This window comes from Desmodus rotundus, chromosome 11 (genome assembly GCF_022682495.2).
Source record: "Desmodus rotundus isolate HL8 chromosome 11, HLdesRot8A.1, whole genome shotgun sequence".
Taxonomy (NCBI): Eukaryota; Metazoa; Chordata; class Mammalia; order Chiroptera; family Phyllostomidae; genus Desmodus; species Desmodus rotundus.
In genome coordinates, this window is record NC_071397.1 from 54,885,991 (window position 1) to 54,905,919 (window position 19,929).

The window sequence follows — 19,929 nt, forward strand, 5'->3', positions numbered from 1 at the left end:
TATTCCTTATGATGTGATCATAACAATATTAGTCTAGTAACCATTTGTCACCATCAAAGTTATTACAATAATATTGACTATTTTCCTATGCTGTATATTACATCCCTGTGACTATATATGTATATGTGTATACACACACACACACACACACACATATATATACACACACATATCTATATCACTGGAGGTTTGTACCTGTTATTCCCTCTCACCTTTTTCACCCATCCTCCCACCACCCTCTCATCTGGCAACCATCAGTTTGTTCCCTGTATCTATGTGTCTGTCTCTGTTTTGTTTTTTTTGTGTGTTTTGTTTTGTTTTGCTTTAAGATTCTACAGGTACCTGAACTTAGTACTTGTCTTCCTCTGTCCTACTTACTTCACTCAACATAATGCCAGCTAGGTTCACCCACATTGTTGCAAATGACAAGACTGTCTTCTTTTTATGGCTGAGTAATATTCCACTGTATAAAGACACCACATCTTCTTTATCCATCCTTCTATTGATGGCCACCTAGGTTACTTCCATATATTGCTACTGTAAATAATGCTGCAATGAACATAGGGGTGCATGTATCTTTCAAAAAGGCAACCTACTGAATGGGAGGAGATATTTGCAAATGATACATCTAATAAGAGATTAATATCCAAATATACATAAAGAATTCATACAACTCAACATCAAATAAACAAACAATCTAATTTAAGAATGGCCAGAGGACCTCAACAGACATTTTCTTCAAAGAAGGCATACAGATGGCCAACAGACTTATAAAAAGACGTTCAACGTCACTAACCATCGGGGAAATACAAATCCAAACCACAATGAGATATCACCTCACACCTGTCAGAATGGCTGTCATCCAAAAGACAACAAATAATAAGTATTGTGTTAGTGGGGAGGTGGATAAAAAGGAACCCTCACACACTGTTGGTGGGATTGTAAATTGGTGCAGCCACTAAGGAAGACATTATGGAGGTTCTTCAGAAATTTAAAAATAGAACTACCACACAAACCAGTAATTCTACTTCTGGGTATTTACCTGAAGAAAAGGTAAGCTTTAAAATATAATTTCAAAATAAATTTGTAATGATAAAAATACATCTATAACAAGAAGAGGTGCAAGCAGCCAAAGATAGAGATTTACCCACTCTTCCTGTACCAAGCATTTTACTTCAGTAAAAACTAGATCAGTCCTTCGCAGACCCACCCCAGGACTAGCAAAATGAGCCTCCTAAGTAGTTTGCTTTGCTTCAACCACGTGAATGCTCTCATTTTCTGTTCAAAACATTTATTGGCTCTCCACAAAACAAATTCTTAAATCTTTGGCCAGCAGATAGCACCATTCAGTGCTTCCAAACATGTCACCCCCCTGTCCACATCCACAGGGACCTACCCTCCCTCACTTCACCTCCAAGCCCAATTACGTGAACAATGCATTCCGGCATCTCTTCATAATCTTGGGCATCCTGAAGTGCCCCTTCCTTTCCCTTATGTTCATATACCTGAATCCTACCCCTAAAACCAGATCGCCTACAACACCTTCCCTAGCCATCAAGACTCGAGCCCCAGTAGTTGATACACTCATAAAGCCCTTTGTATATACTATCACCTACACACTATATATTCAAATAGATAACTTATCCCAAACATACTACAAATCTCAAGGACACTTCTCATGTCACTTCTTTATATTCGAGCACCTTTTATCCAACCCCTGCCCTCCTTTACCACAATGGCCAGCATAGCATCTTTCATAGCAGGTGCTCAGTTAGCCATCTACTGAGTCCAAGACATACCGCATGAAAATGAAAACCTAATATCCCTTAACAATGGACAGATAATATGAACCAAATAAGACTTTTGAGGAGCTAAATTATTTTTTTCTTTAACATTTCTGAAGATTTGGACTTCAAGATGATGGCACTAAGCTGTTGTCCTTCAGCAGAAACAGCAATGCCTTCACCCTGGATGTCACACTTTTCCAGTGTGTCCCCAGAGGATCCTCTGCTCCCCCCATGACAATTCACTACAAATGCCTGTTCCCTTGTCTATTAGCAGCCCATGTACTGGGAACTGGAGTAGTCAGTGGTTGACCCGGGGCCATGACTATCTGAAGTAAACACGATTAAAGAATAACCTTTAGTAGATACTTAGATGTTAATAAACTTAATTTATGACTGTGAAATTTCAAATGAGACATATGGCCAAAATTCTAAGAACTACATTTATATACATGCTAACCACAAAAAATGAACATACTAATGTCAAGAAAAATGCTATGTAGACATATGTGTGTGCTTGTCAGTGATTTTTATACCCATAGAACATTTCTAGAATAAAACACAATTTTGGAAAGGGAAATGAGGGTATAAAAGGGAATTGTTTTACTTTGCACTATTCTGTATTATTTATTTTTAAACTATGGAATATGTTTAACTTTCAAATTAACTCGTTCCCCCAAACACATAAGAAGCAGCCTAATGGCAGTTAAAAGATTTTACAAAATGAGTAGTTATTCTACTCTTAGAGTAAACTAATAACAATTTTAGACATTAAGAGCTGAGCATGAAAGAAAACGTAGACAGTGAGGCTTTGGAAATTCAGTGGGGAGATTTTGTTATTGTGGCTTAATTTCTGTATAATGGACAAACTCCTTCTTAACTTAGTACTTCCTAATTTAAATTCTTTCATCTAATTGTCCAATACTCCCATATATTTAAGTATAGAATTACCAAAATATATGATCCATCCTTTCAAGTAGTAAAAGAGATAGTAAAACCTTTCCTAAGGTACAAGATACTAATAAGAAAAGCTTCTCAGACTTCAATAGAAATTCCCCCTCCACAGTGATTTTAACTAAAATGCACTTTATAAGTAAAGTATTCAGTCCTCATAACAGAAAGTGTTTTCTGGAAAACATCTTTTGGTCTTTTATGGGAGACATTAAACCACGTGATGTAAGTCTCTTGGGGGCAATGATCTACTCATCTTCATACATAGAGCCACTAAAATAATCTAGCAAATAGTAGCTTCTTACTGACCATTAGATCACTGATGACATTTCCTCAAACAGTAAATACTTATAGAAATCAACAGAATAATATGCTCTGATAAGTTCAAAAATAATCATTTCTGTATGCCCTATAGGGTCATTTTTATATTAAAAATGTATTGAAAACATAGTGCTAAAGACCACCTTGATCAAATGACTCCAAATCCAGCCTGGCTTTATACTAGCCCAGAAATCATCTCATGAGTTACTCTAATAAACTGCAGGCAGTTTGATGTGATGTCCTGAAACAGCAGGATAGAGGTGAGTAGTCACAGGATACAGGATACTGGAAATGGAATTGGGGATACCCAGATCTGTCCTACTCCCTTCAGGCCAGGAAAGAGTTGTGAACACAGCTTGGCATTGTCTAGTTTCTATATCTCAGTGACTGATCAGACAATAATTTCTTCCTTCCAAGAATCTGGACTTGTCTTTGTACTTTGCAGGGTTTTTGGAATGCCTTCTCTGGGTCTCATCAGCTCACCATCTTGCAAAGATGAGAAGAGTTGCTTTTCCTACCACTCCTGCCATCTGGAAGACCCTCTCTGTTTCACTCCTCCCCATAAAAAGCCCATCTGTGCTCAAATCTCATGATGAAATACATCCTTGGTCTTTTGCCTCCACTTCTTTAATTTCCTTTGACTTCAGTTCCTATCCTTAGATTCACTTCTCCTACATCAAGCTCTTCTCTTCCATATTTTGCTATGCTGGCTCCATCTTTCTAGTTAGTCATTGTGGGGAATAATTTTGGGATCAATCTCCTTGAAATAACAAAGTTATGGTCACGATTGCAAACCGAGACTCTCACAACCTTTATATAAAAGCAGTAAACCACAAGATCATATCAAATTTTTACTAGCACAGTTAATTTAAAGAAAGAACAGGAAAAAGAAAATAGTTTTATAAAGCTTTCCAGATTTTTAGAAGTTTTAAATTAATTAAAACCAGGTAATTCATTTCAAACAGTCATCATACTTCCTCCATGATGAGACCAAACCAGGGCACAAAAAAAAGAAATTCGCAAAATGACAATGCACATACCTGAGGGTATGGAGAAGTCCTGGATTTTGACTTTGAGCTGGAGAGTCTGGACTTGGCCCCCTTCCTGCTGTCAGGCATGGTAGGAGTGGAGCTGCTGGCATAGGAGAAGGTTGGTTTGGAGGCTGAGATCTGATCCAGGGAGAGTTGTAGCCCTTTGTACTCTGTGTCCCTGCAGGTGGGAGGACATAGCCCTTAGTCAGTCACCATGGGCAATGGAATTCATACATTCTCTCACCAGGAATGACAGCAATCTGCATTTGGAAAGGAAGCAAGCAGTAGTTGGCCATATAACTGGTTTCCACAAACACCTTGATTATTTTAGAAATGCCTAACATTTAACTAATGTGTATGAATGGAGCTGCCACCTATACCACAACCAAGTTATATTACATGCTCATGAAAATGTCTTGATTAAATTTTTTCCCTTACTTTTATAAGTAGGAAAAAAAAACATAATTCAACCTCTCTGAGCTTTTGTGTCCTCATTGGTGAGGTGGTTAAACAACCTTCTCTAAACATTTCTTGTGGTGGTGAACTCAAAAGACAACTGGCCATCTGATGTTATCTGATTATTGGCAAGAAGAATGTCTTCTATCAGCAGTTCCAAGATCAATAATTCTGATAAACATTCCATATATTCTTATAGCTAGCCAGCTAATGTAACCTGGTTTATAAGTAATTTAAATATCCCTAACTAATTCAGTTACCTTAGGGTACATTTTATCACCAGTTCTTTGCATTCCTTCCTTCATTCGATAAATATTTATTAAGCCCCTAATATATACCAGATTTTGTGCTATGCGGTGCTGAAAGGAGAGTAAGAAATGTAAAGCCTCCGCCCTGGTGCAGATTATCATCTATTTGGGAAAAGACGGTAAACAAATAAACAAGCATACCTGCAGACTGATAGGAAGCGGGTAAAGTGTGTATCTCGGGGAGTTCATTGCTCTCTGCACCTGAAGCCAAAAAGCCCCAAGCTCCAAGGCCAGTTTGTAACCACCTCTAGCAAGTTCTTATAGAAGGTACTTTGTGCAACAAATTCCACTGGCTTCTGGTATTTTTCTTATAATATTTTTCCTTATATTATTTTTCCTTTTCTCTAATAGGTTCACCTTTTTAAAAAATTTATATGCATTTTACAACTCTTTGGATTAGGGTGGGTGTAAGAGATATAATATATTAATAGTGTTATATATGAAAAAGTGACTGGCAGATTTCCATAGATCAGCTAATATTCATTCATCTTTTTTTCTTTTGCCCTATTTGTTCTTCTACAGGACAATAAGGCAACAGTAAAAGCATAATTTAGGCAAAGGAGACCCTCAAGTGACTAGGAATAGAAACCAACTAAAACAGGTTCAATACTATCACTGCCCAAAACTACAGTCTAGTGATATATGTCAGCAAATTGCAATGGCTTCATATCGGATCATCCACCTACTCAGTGCAAGTAAAAAGCAAATCTCCTATGTGAGCAACAAAAATTTAGAAGGTGGGCATGCACTTGGTCTTTCAGGCATGGGCAGCCCCATCACATCCCTGGTCTGCTTTCCTGCTCTAATTGACTCCTTCTGAGGACAACACACAACACAGACTCTAAGACTCCTTGGTCAGAAATTCGATGCCCTCCAAAATGTGGAAATGTGGCTCCGACCTATATTTCTGACAATATTTCAAAATTTTCCTTCATTAGCCCTTCACTTCATCCAAAACAGTTCTCCCCAAATACTTTCCTGACTCCCCCTCTCCCCCAATACGTACCTATAAACTCCTTTTACAAAGAACTATCTTAAATCCCATTTGCCTCACTGGAGCCCTTCCTGACTGTTAACGCCAGCAATTCCTTCAATACGTGTTCACTGAGTGTCTCTGTGCAGGCTCCGTTCTGGGGGCCGTGGAGACATCGGTGAACAGAAGGAATAAGTCACCATCTTCATGCAGAAGGCGCCAGGGCCAGTTCCTGAGGGAAGTATGGATGAGACCAGAAATTATCTTTTTCTCCTTCTAACCTTATTTTCAAGTGATTATGTGTTATCTTTCCCAGTGGATTCTAAGTTCTTAGAGGACAAGAATCAAGAGCTACTTTGTTGTATTCCAGTGCTATTTGCACATTATTTCACATAGATGGAAGAGGAAAAAGATTCGGTTGCAAATAAGAAAGAATCGTTTACCCCAATCACTACTAGTAACTTTCCACCCAACAGCTTTTCTCTGTGGCAAGAGATCCTTGTGGCTGCAAGTCCCCTCCCCCATGGGCCCTGAGGTCACATGTGTGCGACAGTGAGCCAGGGAAGCTGGGCTCTGACAGTAGGTCTTCAACCAACACTGGGGCACCTTCTGTGTCAAACGCGATGCTGTCCGCTGGACAGCAGAGCACCCATCCAGTCCTTGCCTGGCAGGACCAGGACTGACAGTAAAAATCACACGTCACTGAAAATATGGCTAACTGATGTTATTCACTCATTCCTAATGCAACATTTTAGCACAGGAACTTCATGGCTGCAGGTCGCGAGTCAGTAAGAATTCATTTTTTGTTGTTGTTGCACACTTTCGGACTCCACAAGTATGCATCTCAACTAAGGGAAAAAGTTTTTCCAAAAATTTTGCATAGCTTCCAATGACAGAAATACTCTAGATTAAATAGGATTAAATACCATTTTAAAACCAATAAATGATTTGAAATTATAAATATTCATATGAAAACTATAATAAATACAATTTATGGAAATACTCTTGATAAATTAATAAAAATGCTTAATGTTTTGAAACACATCAAAAACTACCAAAAAGAATCTACCACACTTCAGAGAAGGCCATGAAGTCAGGTGGATGAGGGTTTGAGCCACTTTGGATGTACCAACCCATTTAGACCTCAGTTTCCTCATTATCACTCATAGGGCTGGGTGAGGGTTAAATAAATATTACATGAAAACCTCATCACACGGTACCTAGGATATAGTAAATGCTCACTAAATAGAGTATTATTTCTAAACTCCCACATTCTGTGGCACTTTTTCACACACAATTTCCCCAGAACAGTAGCTTCACTTTAGTAGTAATTGTAATCCATTTCATTACAAATGCCTCCTTACACTGCATTTTTTTTCTACCCCACTCATGCTAATTTGCTCTGTTAGTTTTTGGCCTCTAAACTCTATGGTCAAAACACTTACTAAGGTAGGTTCTTTATTGCTAAGTCAGCAAACCGGGACCTTAGAGCCGCACAGACCCAACACTCCGAGAAGAGTTCAGCCTGTTCAAAAGTCTAACAGCTCAAAAGATGTGTTCAGATGAAAAGCACAATAAAAAAAATACCCACTTAAAGACATTTCAAGTGCGGTTGATGTGCTGCCAAGAGGAGCTTTGAATGGCAAATTCACTAAGAACAAAGCATTTGTTTTATTTTTAGAATTCTATTAAATTGAGTATTTCATTTGTATAGATTAAAGGGCTAGCTGCTTATGGGAATCACATTACGAGTACCATTTCCCTCTTCCAAACTCAGACACAAAGAAGAGTCTGGCCCTACCTCTCTCCCGTCCCCAGCTTTTGAGGCATGTTCTGGTATCACACACATCCTCAAAGCTGGCTGTATGCATAACAAAGTTAGAGGTATGCATAGCAATGCTTCCCCATGGAGCTGGACAAAATAAAATACTTGGGCACACAGAGCTTAGACTCCAAAATGAGTATGGTGAGGAATTTGACTTAGCTGACTTTAATACAGGAAGGACACGGCCTGCTCTACTTCTGCAACTTTCTTGAAAGTGCCACACTGACTCTGTTTGGGACCCCATAGGTAACCACCTCTCTCATGCAGTTCTCCCAAACGTGATTGGCATATTGAAAGAGGAACTACAACATACACCTTCTGGCATATTTTTGAAATAGCTACTGATAGAAATTTACATTTGTTTTCTGTTTCTCCCTTTAATGACTTGTATCAGAGCTCAGGCATCCGCAGGTACCTCAGCTCTGGAAGCAGTACGAAATGGGTAATTTGTAATCACTAGGACACACAGCTTGTCAATCTCACCCATATTTGCACAGACCAAAGTAATCCTCTTATTCCATTATGGACAGTCAGAAATCATTCAATTTGCAGAATTAACCATCTGAGACCACTCTAAACTTTATTATAGTCATGCACACATTCGGAGTTACTGAAATTCCAATAAAATAAAAGGAGCCATTTTTTTCATCATTGGTCTTCTAGCCTTCCCTTAAGAAATAGGCCATACCCACCCACCAGGTAAACGACACCTTGCTGTATGGGAAACTCAGCGTGACACCCTTGCAAAGCAAGTAGAAGGTGCCTGCACCACTAGAGGGTACTATCAGCTTCAGAGAAATGCATTAATATTTCTATCATTTCAAGTGGGAAACATCCCTCCATGATGCCAACAGCAGCACTAACACATTTACAACCTTCAAGTGAGCTGGAATGAATGCGCAGAGAAAAGGTAACAATATTTTATCAGTTCATGTTGAGTAAAAGTTCTTTGCAAGGATTTTCCTCTTCAATTTGCCACACCCTATTCTACTTCCATTTTAGACAACTGAGTTTGGCTTCCTATCCCACCAGGTTTGGAGCTGGCCATTCTGGAGCTTCTTTGTTGACTTTATGTTATGTGGTAATTCTTAAAAAATGTTGCCAGATTTCCCATATGAACTATTTTTTTAAACAGCTGAAGGTGATCGAGTTACTGAGGAAAATGTGGAAACAGAGACATACAATTGATTTGGCTCCAAAGGCACTGACTGAAATAAGCAGGGGATTGCATTAAACTATGATTGGATTAAGTGGGAATGACTATGTCTTAATACTAAACGTTTTAATTGGATTCTACAGTCACTGTTACACGAAGTGCACGACCTTCTTTAAATTCTGGCAGAGTTCCTGCCTGGCCACACTGGGTCCACCTCCATGGCAGAGAGACCTACCTCATACCTAATTTTCAAGCTCCCTTGTAGCCCAGCAGAGAGCACTGATGGGGAGGATTCCATACTGCGAGGGGCTCCCAGGCTAGGACGGTCTGCTGGGAAATTAGGCTCAGGCACCCTTGGAAGAGTGATAGTGTCATATTAATAAGTGCATTTGTGTTTGCTGCTTGTGATTTTCTATTAGATTTGGTGGATTTAGTAGTTCTCAAAAAAGTCTTTGGTGTTCCATAAACATTGCCTCTGCCCCAGAATGTCTTTCTCCTCAACTTTGTAGGTTTCATCCAACATGCTATGGAGTGGATGGCACCACGAAGGTTAGGGACGGCTTAGGCACAGTCTACTGTCACACTGTCATTTCAAGAAAGAAAGACATGGGTGCAAACAATAACAACCAAAAATTAATTCAAAAGCTGTAACGTACCAGTAAGATGTGGCAAGTTAACTATCCTCACAACAGGGATTGTGTTATACTTTTGAATCACCTCATGACACAGCTGAAATATAACTAAATACAGACCTGCTATCACACTGCATCTGAATTTGTTTCCTTATCCCCATGGGCCCTGTTCCTTCCCCTGAGCTCCCATACTACTCACTGCCTCTCCTAACCATGTGGTACTTCCAGTTCTGTCTCACAGTGTGATGAATGGCATATCTTGACAACAACCTCCTGAATTCCACCTCTTATGATAATCTCTACTTGCCGTCTAGCACAATATCCTACAGAGAACAGATACTTACTTGCAAGTGATTAACAAAATAATTCTCATTGCAATAAACTTATTCATCTCAAATCTAAATGACTAAAAATTAAAAAAACTGGCAGACTTTCTGCATAAATGAGAGATACCTGCTAAGTAAGCAAATTTATGTGAAGGGTTTTTTAAATTCCCAGTATATAATTAACAATGATCATTCTGAAATTCTGTGAGGTCCTAAATCAAAGAAACAAATTATGTGTTATTGTTTTTTGTCATGTATATTAATAAATGCACTTAATTTTTATGAAGTTATAATTCAGGCATGGCATATGTGATATTTAGGCAAACTAAAATGTGAAATTAATTTAATACTCAACCATTTACTTGAAACTGTTACAAAGGTATTGAAGGAATGAGGAGCAATGATATTGTACTTTAAACCTCCAGAGAAATAACTTCTACAAATTGATAATAAATACAATATCTCCTCAATAGGAAGATAAGAAAAGGATGTAAACAAGGCACAAATTGCTGAGAAAAGATTTTTAAAGGGTTAGCCTCACTAGTAATAACCTGTATGAATTAAAGGCAGCTATCAGATGTAATCTTTGCCTTTCAAATTGTCAAAGTCTTTTGGGGGGAGGAAGAGAAACATTGATGTGACAGGGAAACATTGACTGGTGGCTTTTTGTAAGCACCCCAAACAGGGGCCAAACCCATAACCTGGGCATGTGCGCTGACCAGAAATTGAACCCACGACCTTTCATTTTGCATGACAACACCCAACCGACTGAGGCACATCAGCCAGGACAGGTTCTTTTTTTTTTTTAAATGACAATAAATCCCAATGAAAATAAGTTGAAATAAATGGGCATTCTTACACACAGTTGTACAGTTGTGGTAAGGGAGTGTACGGGAAGTGTTTATCAAGAGTCTTAAGGATGTCCACACCTTAAACCCAGTAACTGCACTTCTAGGAGTAAATCTTATGAAAATAATCAGAGATACACATAAAAAGTCTATATACAAGAGTGTTATCAGCGTAACTTCTTATAATTCACTGTAAATAATAAAACATTTATAAATAAAAATAACCAATATAAACATTATTTAATTATAGTATACTCTTGTGATAAAATATTATGCAGTCATTAAATTTTGTTACTCTGACATAAAAATATTATTAATAAAGGAGAAATTTATCTTTTAAATTTAACATGTGTAGTATACACATGTATATGCAACGTGTACTATATTTGCATGCACATGTAGTGCAAAAAACTAAAATATCAATAGTGGATATCTAGAAAATAGAACAAAGATGTTCATTATCTTCATTCGTTCTAGAATAAACATGTATTGCTTTTATAATCAGAAAAACTATTTCCTTAAAAAAACCCTAATTGAGGCAAATTTTAGGTACTCTCATTTCATATTGAAATGGTTCCCAAATTGCCTTTCTTTATATTTCCAAGGTTTATTCTTTGTGAGTAATATTAAATGGCAAAAGGTAAAGCACTATTAAACTTCTTTGCCACAGGTTCAAGTTCTCAGGCACACCATTTATCATGTTTGAAATATCCAAATGACCATATGCTCTCTCAGTGCCTATGCACTTCGCTTACTTTCTGCTCCCTTTTCTGTCCCTCCCCCCTCACAGAATTATCTGTTTCTAAAGGCCCCCCCATGTGAATTGTGTGACTCTACATTTCCTTCTTTGGAAAATATAACTTAAATTATTACTTATAACTGAAAAAAAAGAAACTCTTGCCATATAGGTTTTTTTTTTTAATTTTAGTTTTGTGTGAGTTGTAGATAACGTAAACCCTACTTTGGGGCCACATTTCTTTTTTGAGGAACTTCAGTTTTTAATGTGTGGGAATATATTCTATATTTAGCTACTAAAGTTGTAGGCATATTTGTGAACCCTCCAGGTCTGAGTTCCAAATTCTGTTGCTGTTTGAAACAGCTTTCCTGTTTCTTCTTTTATTGAGGGGAGGGGAGGGGGTGGAGGCTGGTGTTTAAAGGTTAGATCTGAACAAATGAAATGCAAAATGTGCTGCCTCTTTCATCAAAGGCATAAATTAAAAATTATGACTCTCGTCTCCCACAATCACAACCTGAATTTTAGTCCATTGCGGGATGGTGGAGGGCGAGCCAAATAAAAACAAAGAAAAAGCAATACCAATTTCAACCAAGTTTTTCTTTTTAAATTTTCCAACAAGTAAAAAATAAAATGCACACATTATTCTCGTCCCCTCTTTTCTATCTCCCTCCATTCTTTCCCACCTCCCATCCTTGGTGTCCAGCTCTCTCTCCTTCCTTGTCATTTATTAAGCTGATGTTTTTCAAATGTATGTTCCCCTTAAAATTCTCCCAGTGACAAAGATAGAGGAGCTATGGGGGAACCAACCACCTACCACCTTATATGATGCTGAAGTGTTATTCTCAAAGGAATGACTTTCTTACCTAGTTCTCCTGACCCTTGCAAAGCTGAATCTTAAACCCTAAACATATCCTCTGGCAGAAAGGGTGAAAGAACTATAGCTCTAATTTTTAACTCCATACAAACTCCAGGAACAGGAAAGGTACCTGTACTCATAAAGAAATAACTTTCCTATAACACTGGAAAACCTGGATCCCAGGTTCAAAGCCACAGGGTCCCCAAATTCTCTACAGGGCCTTGCATGGGGAGGCCCCGCAAGGCCAAACCTCACGGCACTGTTGGAAGCTCTGCTCTTCTGTGCACAACACAAAGGTACTGGCATGTCTGCACGTTACAGAGAAGTAGACCCTCAGACTTCGAACTCCCTAAGGAAATGATGCATCAAAAACGATGGAATGATGCTATGTGTTCAAATGTACAAATCTTCATTTGTTTAACTTACGTATTTTAAAATATGCCCTATATCATTTATTCTTGATTAAACCTTTTATAGATGGTTAATCCTTAATGGTTTCTTTACAGTTGCTATGCAAACACTTCATTCATACCTATGACATATCAAACTCACAGACGTTCTTTAATTGGATTCATTTATTTCTAATCTCTTTAAGCCCTTACTACTATAATGCTTGACTAAATATACATTAAACTCTATTATTTAAATGGCTAAAATATATTTGAGTTGTATTTTATGAATAAAAATTCACAATTCCACAAATGTTCTACCATTATTATTATGTGCCTCAGAATTCAGACACTATTTAAAATTGCCTGGTAGATATGCTGTGTTTAACCAAAATAATTTCTAAATTATTGCTAGACATTTTAGATCGTCCACTAAAATGCCAAAATTTTAATTGTCTCTATATTTAAAGTCAGAGAGCTTGTATAATTCTGTACAAAATACATAGTTACCAATAAAACCCCATTACCAAAAATAGAATAGGCAGCTACCTGCTTTTGTGATTTATAGGATTTAAGAAGGGTTCTTGACCCACCCATGAAAATTTCTCAATACTGGTCCACTGGCTGATACTTAAAATCCACTATTAGATATTTATTTCTTTGCCTTTAGCAGAAGGCTCAGAAAAGAATAATTTAGAAGCCTCATTTATTACCTTTCATTGATTCATTTCAACAGTTCTTTTTCCCTAGAGCAGTGGTTCTCAATCTTTAGCATGCATCAGAAGTACCTGAAAAGTTTATTATTAAAACACAGCTTACTGGGCCCTACCCCTTAGAGCTTCTCATTTGTAAGCCTAGGGTAGAACCCACAATTTTCATTTTTAACAACCCCTCCTCTCTGGGTGGTGCTGGTGCTGCCAATCAGGAGACCATACTTTGAGAACTAGAGCAGTTGTTATCTGGGATGAGGAAAACTAAAGGAATCTGGTGAAAGGGCACCATGAAGAAGATGGAAAACCACTGAAAAGGGAGAAAACATGCCAAAGACAAAATTTGCACTTTCCCCACGCCTGACCTCACCATCTTTCACCAAACTGCTTTCATCCCTCTCAGCCTCCTTTCGGGCACCTCCTGTTCTACAGACCCCATAACACTGGAGAGCCTCAGGGCTTGGTCTTCAGGCTGCTTTTCTATTAACACCCACTTTCTAATGATCTCATCCATGCTACTGGCTTGAAATTCCCAGTCTCCAGCCCAGACCTCCCTACTTCACAGACACTCAGATCCTTTACCTGAAACATCCACTCAGATAAAAGACAGGCATCTCAAAACAAACATTACTAATTGCTTCCCCTACCCACAAATATGTTCCTTCTCACCATTCACTTCAGTTGCTCAGGCTAGAAACCTAGGTGCTATTGCTGACTCCCCACTTTTTCCACAATTCACATCTAATCCATCTGCAAACCCCAATTGTCTATTTTCAAAACAAATCCTCAATCTGACTTTTCACTAGTTCTGTCTTTTAAGCCATTATCTTCTCTCACCTAGACAATTACAATCACTGCCCAGCTGGTCTCCCTTCCTCTACCCTTGCCCCTTCCCAACCCTATACTTCACACCAGCCAGGATGATCTTTTCGTAGCTTAAATTAGCTCATGCCATGCCTTCGTTTAGAACTCTCTGATGGCTTCCCAAAGCCATCAGGACCCAACGTGGTCTGACTCTCCTATCCTAACATCATCACCTTCCATTCTCCCATTGCCTTTTTCTGCTCCAGCCACAGTGACACTCTCTGTTTATCAATTTGCCAAGCTGGTTTCTGCCTCGGGGCCTTTGCACTTGCTTCCTACTGCCCTGGAATGCTCTCCTTGCAGGTCCCAACATAGCTGCTTCCTTCCCTTCATTCAGGAGTCTGCAGAGAGGCCTTCCCTAATCATTCCCATCTCTTTGTCCTGCTTATTTTTTTCCTTTCATTCCCTAACACTACATATTTGTTTGTAAGTACTATCTATTTTTCACACTTAAATTTATGCTCTGTGAGGGGAGGGATCATGTCTGTCTTGGTCACAGACAGCCCTAGCACAGAGAAGGCACTAGGGAAATACTTGCTCAGCCAATGCAAGAACCGCCCTGTTTTCCATAGGAAGAAATATACTCTGCAACATTTCTTACCGTACTCCTAATTATAGCAACAGAAATTAAGCTGATTCTAATGATAGAAATTTGTTTATAATGAAGGTCCTATTGAGTTGACAAAGAAGAGACACAAATAGAAAAGATGATAATGTAAAATGCCACATCGTGTCTCTAAATATTTTCCCCTGGTTTTCAATTAGTCCTCACAATAAAATGCTACCCTGCACTTTGATATTTCTTTAACTGCTCTAATTGGAAGAATAAAATTGACACCCACTCTGCCCTCCTTGTTGTGGGCTTCAGCCTTCCAGCATTCCTGAGCTGTAACCCTGCAGGGGTCCATTACTCAAATCCAGCACAACAAATACTTCACTTTGTCAGACTATAGTAAGACTTCAACAGCTAATAGAAATGAGGTAACTCCCAACATTATTAGTCTCTTAACAGCTTATAAAAATCAAAATGAAAAGCCTTGTGTTGCATTTGGTTAGTTTTGAGAAAAAGATGCTCTTTTCCTGTTGTATATGTGGACACCGATATCAAATAATGGGAGTGTTGAAGGCAGTAAACCTCGGGAGTTCTTACCTTCAGCAGCCAGCACACATGACAGTCATCACAAGCACAGAGTAAAATGCATGACTGAAGAGCAGCAGCGAGCCACAAACCCCTCAAAGTGCTCAGAACCCAGGACTCTGCTTTTGTAATGGTTTTTAGTCAGAGGAGGCGACACAGTGCGTTCTCAGATTGCATTACCAGAGAATGTTGCTCTTCTCTGAGAGATGTAAAAGGTGGCAAGGGACTTGGGTTTAAAAGTACAAACACAGAGAGAATCCCAACTTAATGGGTACCAGTCTGACATCCGGTTCAATATAATGAGGCTATTTTCCCAATCTGGCCAGCAGCCCATATTAACAGGGCTTTACTAATGTGGATACAACAAATTCTGTTTGAACAAGAAATCCCGGGGGGGGGGGGGGAAAGATCCTTCCACAGGCTCTATCCATTTAGCAATCAATCAAAGGGAAAAGATCCTTCCACTAAAGACAGAGGCTCCCATTTGGATCCTAGTAAAATATTAGATGTTCTAAACAAAATAATGTTCTATGCGTGGTGCTTACCAATTGCTGTTTTGTGAAAATGTCATAACTGTTGACAGCTAAACTGGTGAAAAGGAGATGGGGTCAGGCCTGGGGTGAGCATATTACATGCCCACTGACTGGGTTCTGAGTACACCTGAAACGTGAGTCACCTTGTGGAGACCCCATATTGGACAATAGAGTAAAGTGTCTATAGACCTTTGCAAAAATCTCTGCAAAATATCACATCACTTCTTAAATATTCAATAGAATCATATGAAATTGCCGGTATTATACTATCTTAATATACAGAAGTGGTGATTTCATGTGGTTCCCCCAGTACAATGGTATCCGCTTAAAGAGAATCTGGACCGTAAAGCCCTGCCTCTGGGTAGGTACACCCACCCATTAGCTATGCTGTATTGACGCAATCTCTTGGACTTGCTGCGCCTCTGCCCTCCTTGAGTCCTCACATTTGAGCCCCTCAAGTGCGAGTCCTTCTTACTCCCTGACCTAAGTATGGCAACAAACAGCATCTTCCTTCCCTCCTTCAGGAGCTGACAATCATCTTGCAGTCTCTCCAGGGCAGAACAGCAATGCAAAAGTTAAAAAAAAAAAAAAAAGCTTAAAATAATTGGCAACATTTTTAAAAATGTAATAAATCTACAGAGTTTTTAATCTACAGTGATTGTTCAATTTAGAAATTTGCTGACAATAGTGTGGTGAAGGCCAGGGGAGCAGGGGCAGGGGGGCTGAGTGGAGGTGGGCAAAGGGGTGGGGGAGAGGGGGAAATGGAGGACATCTGTAAAAATATCAACAATAAAAATTTGCTGAGATTCAGAATCCTATGAGAAGTAAAACCCCAAAATATTTAAAAATCGCATTCAAAGCAGCAAAAATATCACCTCATCAACACTGAAGCACAAGTGCTCTCTCTGGCTGAGGGAATGAGATACACAGGACCTGCCCGGGACAATGTCATCCTTGTGAGAGTTAAAGCTGGACTCTCCACACTGCAGCCAGGACTTTGCTGCCAATCAGGATCTTCCTCAACACATGCGCCCAGCGCACACACGCAGGGGCCTAGCTCCTCCCACTGCCTCCACCCTCTCCATGCCATCTAACCCGAGGGGAGTCTGACCACATCTGCAAGTTTATTCTCCAGGGGTGACCCAGGCAGCTCCAGGCCACCTCACGCTCTCTTTTTTCTAATTGTGGATGGAAACTTCCCTCCAGGAAGGAATCTCAGTCCTGAGCAAGCCTACAGGGAAATCAAGCTACGATTCAGCTTATACTTGTGTTCATTTCTTTTTCCTGCAGATACTGTCTTATTTGTTTCGATCCCCAGAACTCGGCCTGACACATGATAGGTGCTCCATATACCGTTTATGAATGCGGAAAGACCTAGCCGACTGAAGAAGGTTCTGACAATCCTTTCCAGATGTAGCAGAATCGCTGCTGATTTCTCATTCGTGGGCAGCCCGCTGCCTTCTGAAGGCTCACACATTCCCTTCTTCAGTCCAAAGACTCACAGACATTGATTTTTGTGTTTATCGGCAAGTTAAAAATTATTTCATTTGGTTTCATTGAAATAAGCACCCTAAAATTCACATTCACTCAATGTTACTTTGTGTTAAACACAGTGCCAAGAACCTCACACATTATCATATTTAATGTTCCAACAACTCTATGAGGTAGATGTTATCATTACCTGCATTTTAGGGATTTTAAAAAAATGGAAAGACAGTAAAGTTAAGCAATTTGCCCACAGTAGCAGAGTCAGTGAGGGGCAGGAATAGAGTTTGAACAGGCAATAGACCCAGAACCCAAGCTCTTAACTAATGTGCCATGTTGCCTAATACAATGCACTGAGATCTCATTTCATAACACATTTTTCAAATACCTTGTAATACCACCCTGTGTTTGTCAGGGTTTCAAACGTCTCACTAAGAAGACTAGGCTGCGTCAGATTTTAGGAACAGCAGGGTTATGATGTCGAATACAGCACTGGGGAGACCTTCTGGTTCTGCAAATCTGGAACCACCTGTACATGTACCTTGTACTTCCATCTCCTCCAATTCACTCGTGTTTGTGGTTCTGATGTACACCTCACATTTGTTTTCTACAGATAATTTTAAAAATACAACCATTATACACGTGGTATCACTGTATATTCATTTCAGTAGGTTTTTACATTCATTTAGTTTTAAAGCCCTTAAAACTTTAAAAACTATGCTATGCCTAGATGTTAAAAATACTAACTTATTCCTAAAGTCCCGTGAACATGTTGAAGATATATCAGTAATAATTTAGGAAAGGTAACAGCCCTAGTGAAAATAATTTCCAACATGTTCAGTTCCAACAAGAAAGGTTCAAGGTGAAGAAGGAAAGAAAACCCAGCTTAGACAGGAGCAGTGAGACAAGCACTATTAAATCTAGTTTGAAGAGTGGTAACTGTGTTTCAGGGGATACTATGGGGAAAGAATAATGAGACAAATATGTATAAGTCACTGTTTCATCTCAGAAGACCCTACCTCTGCTTTCCTAAAATTCTACTCCTTCCCTGATAGCTCCACCCTCACTTCAAACTCCTTTGAATTTTATGACCTCAGCAAATAGTGCAAGTGTGCCTTATCATTTCAAACTGGGCTAATCTGAGTTCCTAGATATTTAAATGGAACGTTTCTATTTCTCCAACGAAATTATCAACTACTCAAGAGATGCCAACACTTCTGCTTCATGTGTTCCTCCAATAAATCACTGCAATCTGCCATACTCTGTGAGACACTGGAGATACAGCCATACCCAGTCCATGCAGAGTAACAGAGAATATACACAAGACTTCAATGAACACCATAAAAAATACCACTGTTGCACCCTGGCTGGTATGGCTCAGTTGGTTAGAGCATCGTCCTGTAGACCAAAAGGTCATGGATTCCATTCCCTATGACCAGGTTGTAGGTTTGATTCCCGGTCGGAGATGCATACAAGAAAGCAACCTATTGATGTTTCTCTCTTTCTCTCTCTTTCCCCCACCCCCACCAAAAGCAACGAAAGAATGTCCTCAGGTGAGGATAAAAAGGAATTTTTTTAAATGCTAGTGTTGCACATTTTATTTACTTCATATTATAATTACTGACATTGATGAAGCTGACAAAATACTAATTCCAACTAAATTAACCTTAGAAATTTGACAGAAGTTAGTTTCTTAGAACCTTCCTTTTTCCTGTAAAGCACCATTCCACCAGTAAAGGCCTTCGATCTTGTCTGGCATAAACAATGCACTTGGTAAAGGCTGGTTTACCTCCCTCCCAGCAGAAATCTCAGCTCCCTTTCAGATATACAATGGCAGCAGTTAAGAACAGGGTGAGCTTAACCCGACTGTACAAACCACCACACACAGAAAGCACACTCCTTGCAGGTGTGTGTGTTGAGGGACTGAGAAGGAGGGAGAAAGTAAACTTTTAAATGTGTGGATTTGAGGATTTAGAAACTTGAGTAAAAGAGGTGATTATGTATCCCCTTCCGAAGTATTTCAATTGACATCTCATAATTGGCCAGTGCTAAATAGTTAAGATTCTTTGAGCACTTGCTTTCTGTCAGGTACTGTGCTATAGATACATTATCTCATTTAACCCCCCTCAATCTTAAAAGTTGGGTACACTTGTCCCCATTTCGCAGATGGGAAAACAGAGGGCCAAAGACTTCAGCTGTGCTCAATGCTCAAAGTCTCACAGCTCTTACACAGCAAAGCATACACAAACCCAGATCCGTCTGATACCACAGCTCATGCCTTTTCCTTGCAGGTTTCCTTGCATGACCCTATACAGTTTCATAAAGACAAAATCTTGATCCTACTGCAATATAGCTTCCCAGAGTAAAAACCACAGATGGTAAACAGATGGCCTAGACTCAGCCAGACCCTGAACGTTGTCAATTCCCCACAAAAGTTTTCCCCTCATCTCCCTTAGCCCTGCCATCACCACAGACCACCTGTCTCCCCTGACAGCTCCCTGGACCTTGGAACGGCTGAGGCAGGGGAAAGGAAACAGTGACAAGGTCCCCCTTCAGACTAGGCAGAATGTTAAATTCCCCCATTGATGGGCAGTCAGGTATTTCCAG

At 39.4% G+C, this 19,929-nt stretch overlaps 1 protein-coding gene across 3 annotated transcripts in view; it reads right to left on the reverse strand.

Annotated features, from left to right (window-relative positions):
- SIM1 (SIM bHLH transcription factor 1) overlaps nucleotides 1–19,929 on the reverse strand; it is a 70,083-nt gene that overhangs the window by 26,114 nt on the left and 24,040 nt on the right. For all 3 annotated transcript variants that reach the window (XM_053914348.1, XM_053914350.1, XM_053914351.1), the window contains one exon: nucleotides 4,097–4,265. In XM_053914348.1, the coding sequence (XP_053770323.1) occupies nucleotides 4,097–4,265 (169 nt within the window). The remainder of the gene's footprint in view (nucleotides 1–4,096; nucleotides 4,266–19,929) is intronic.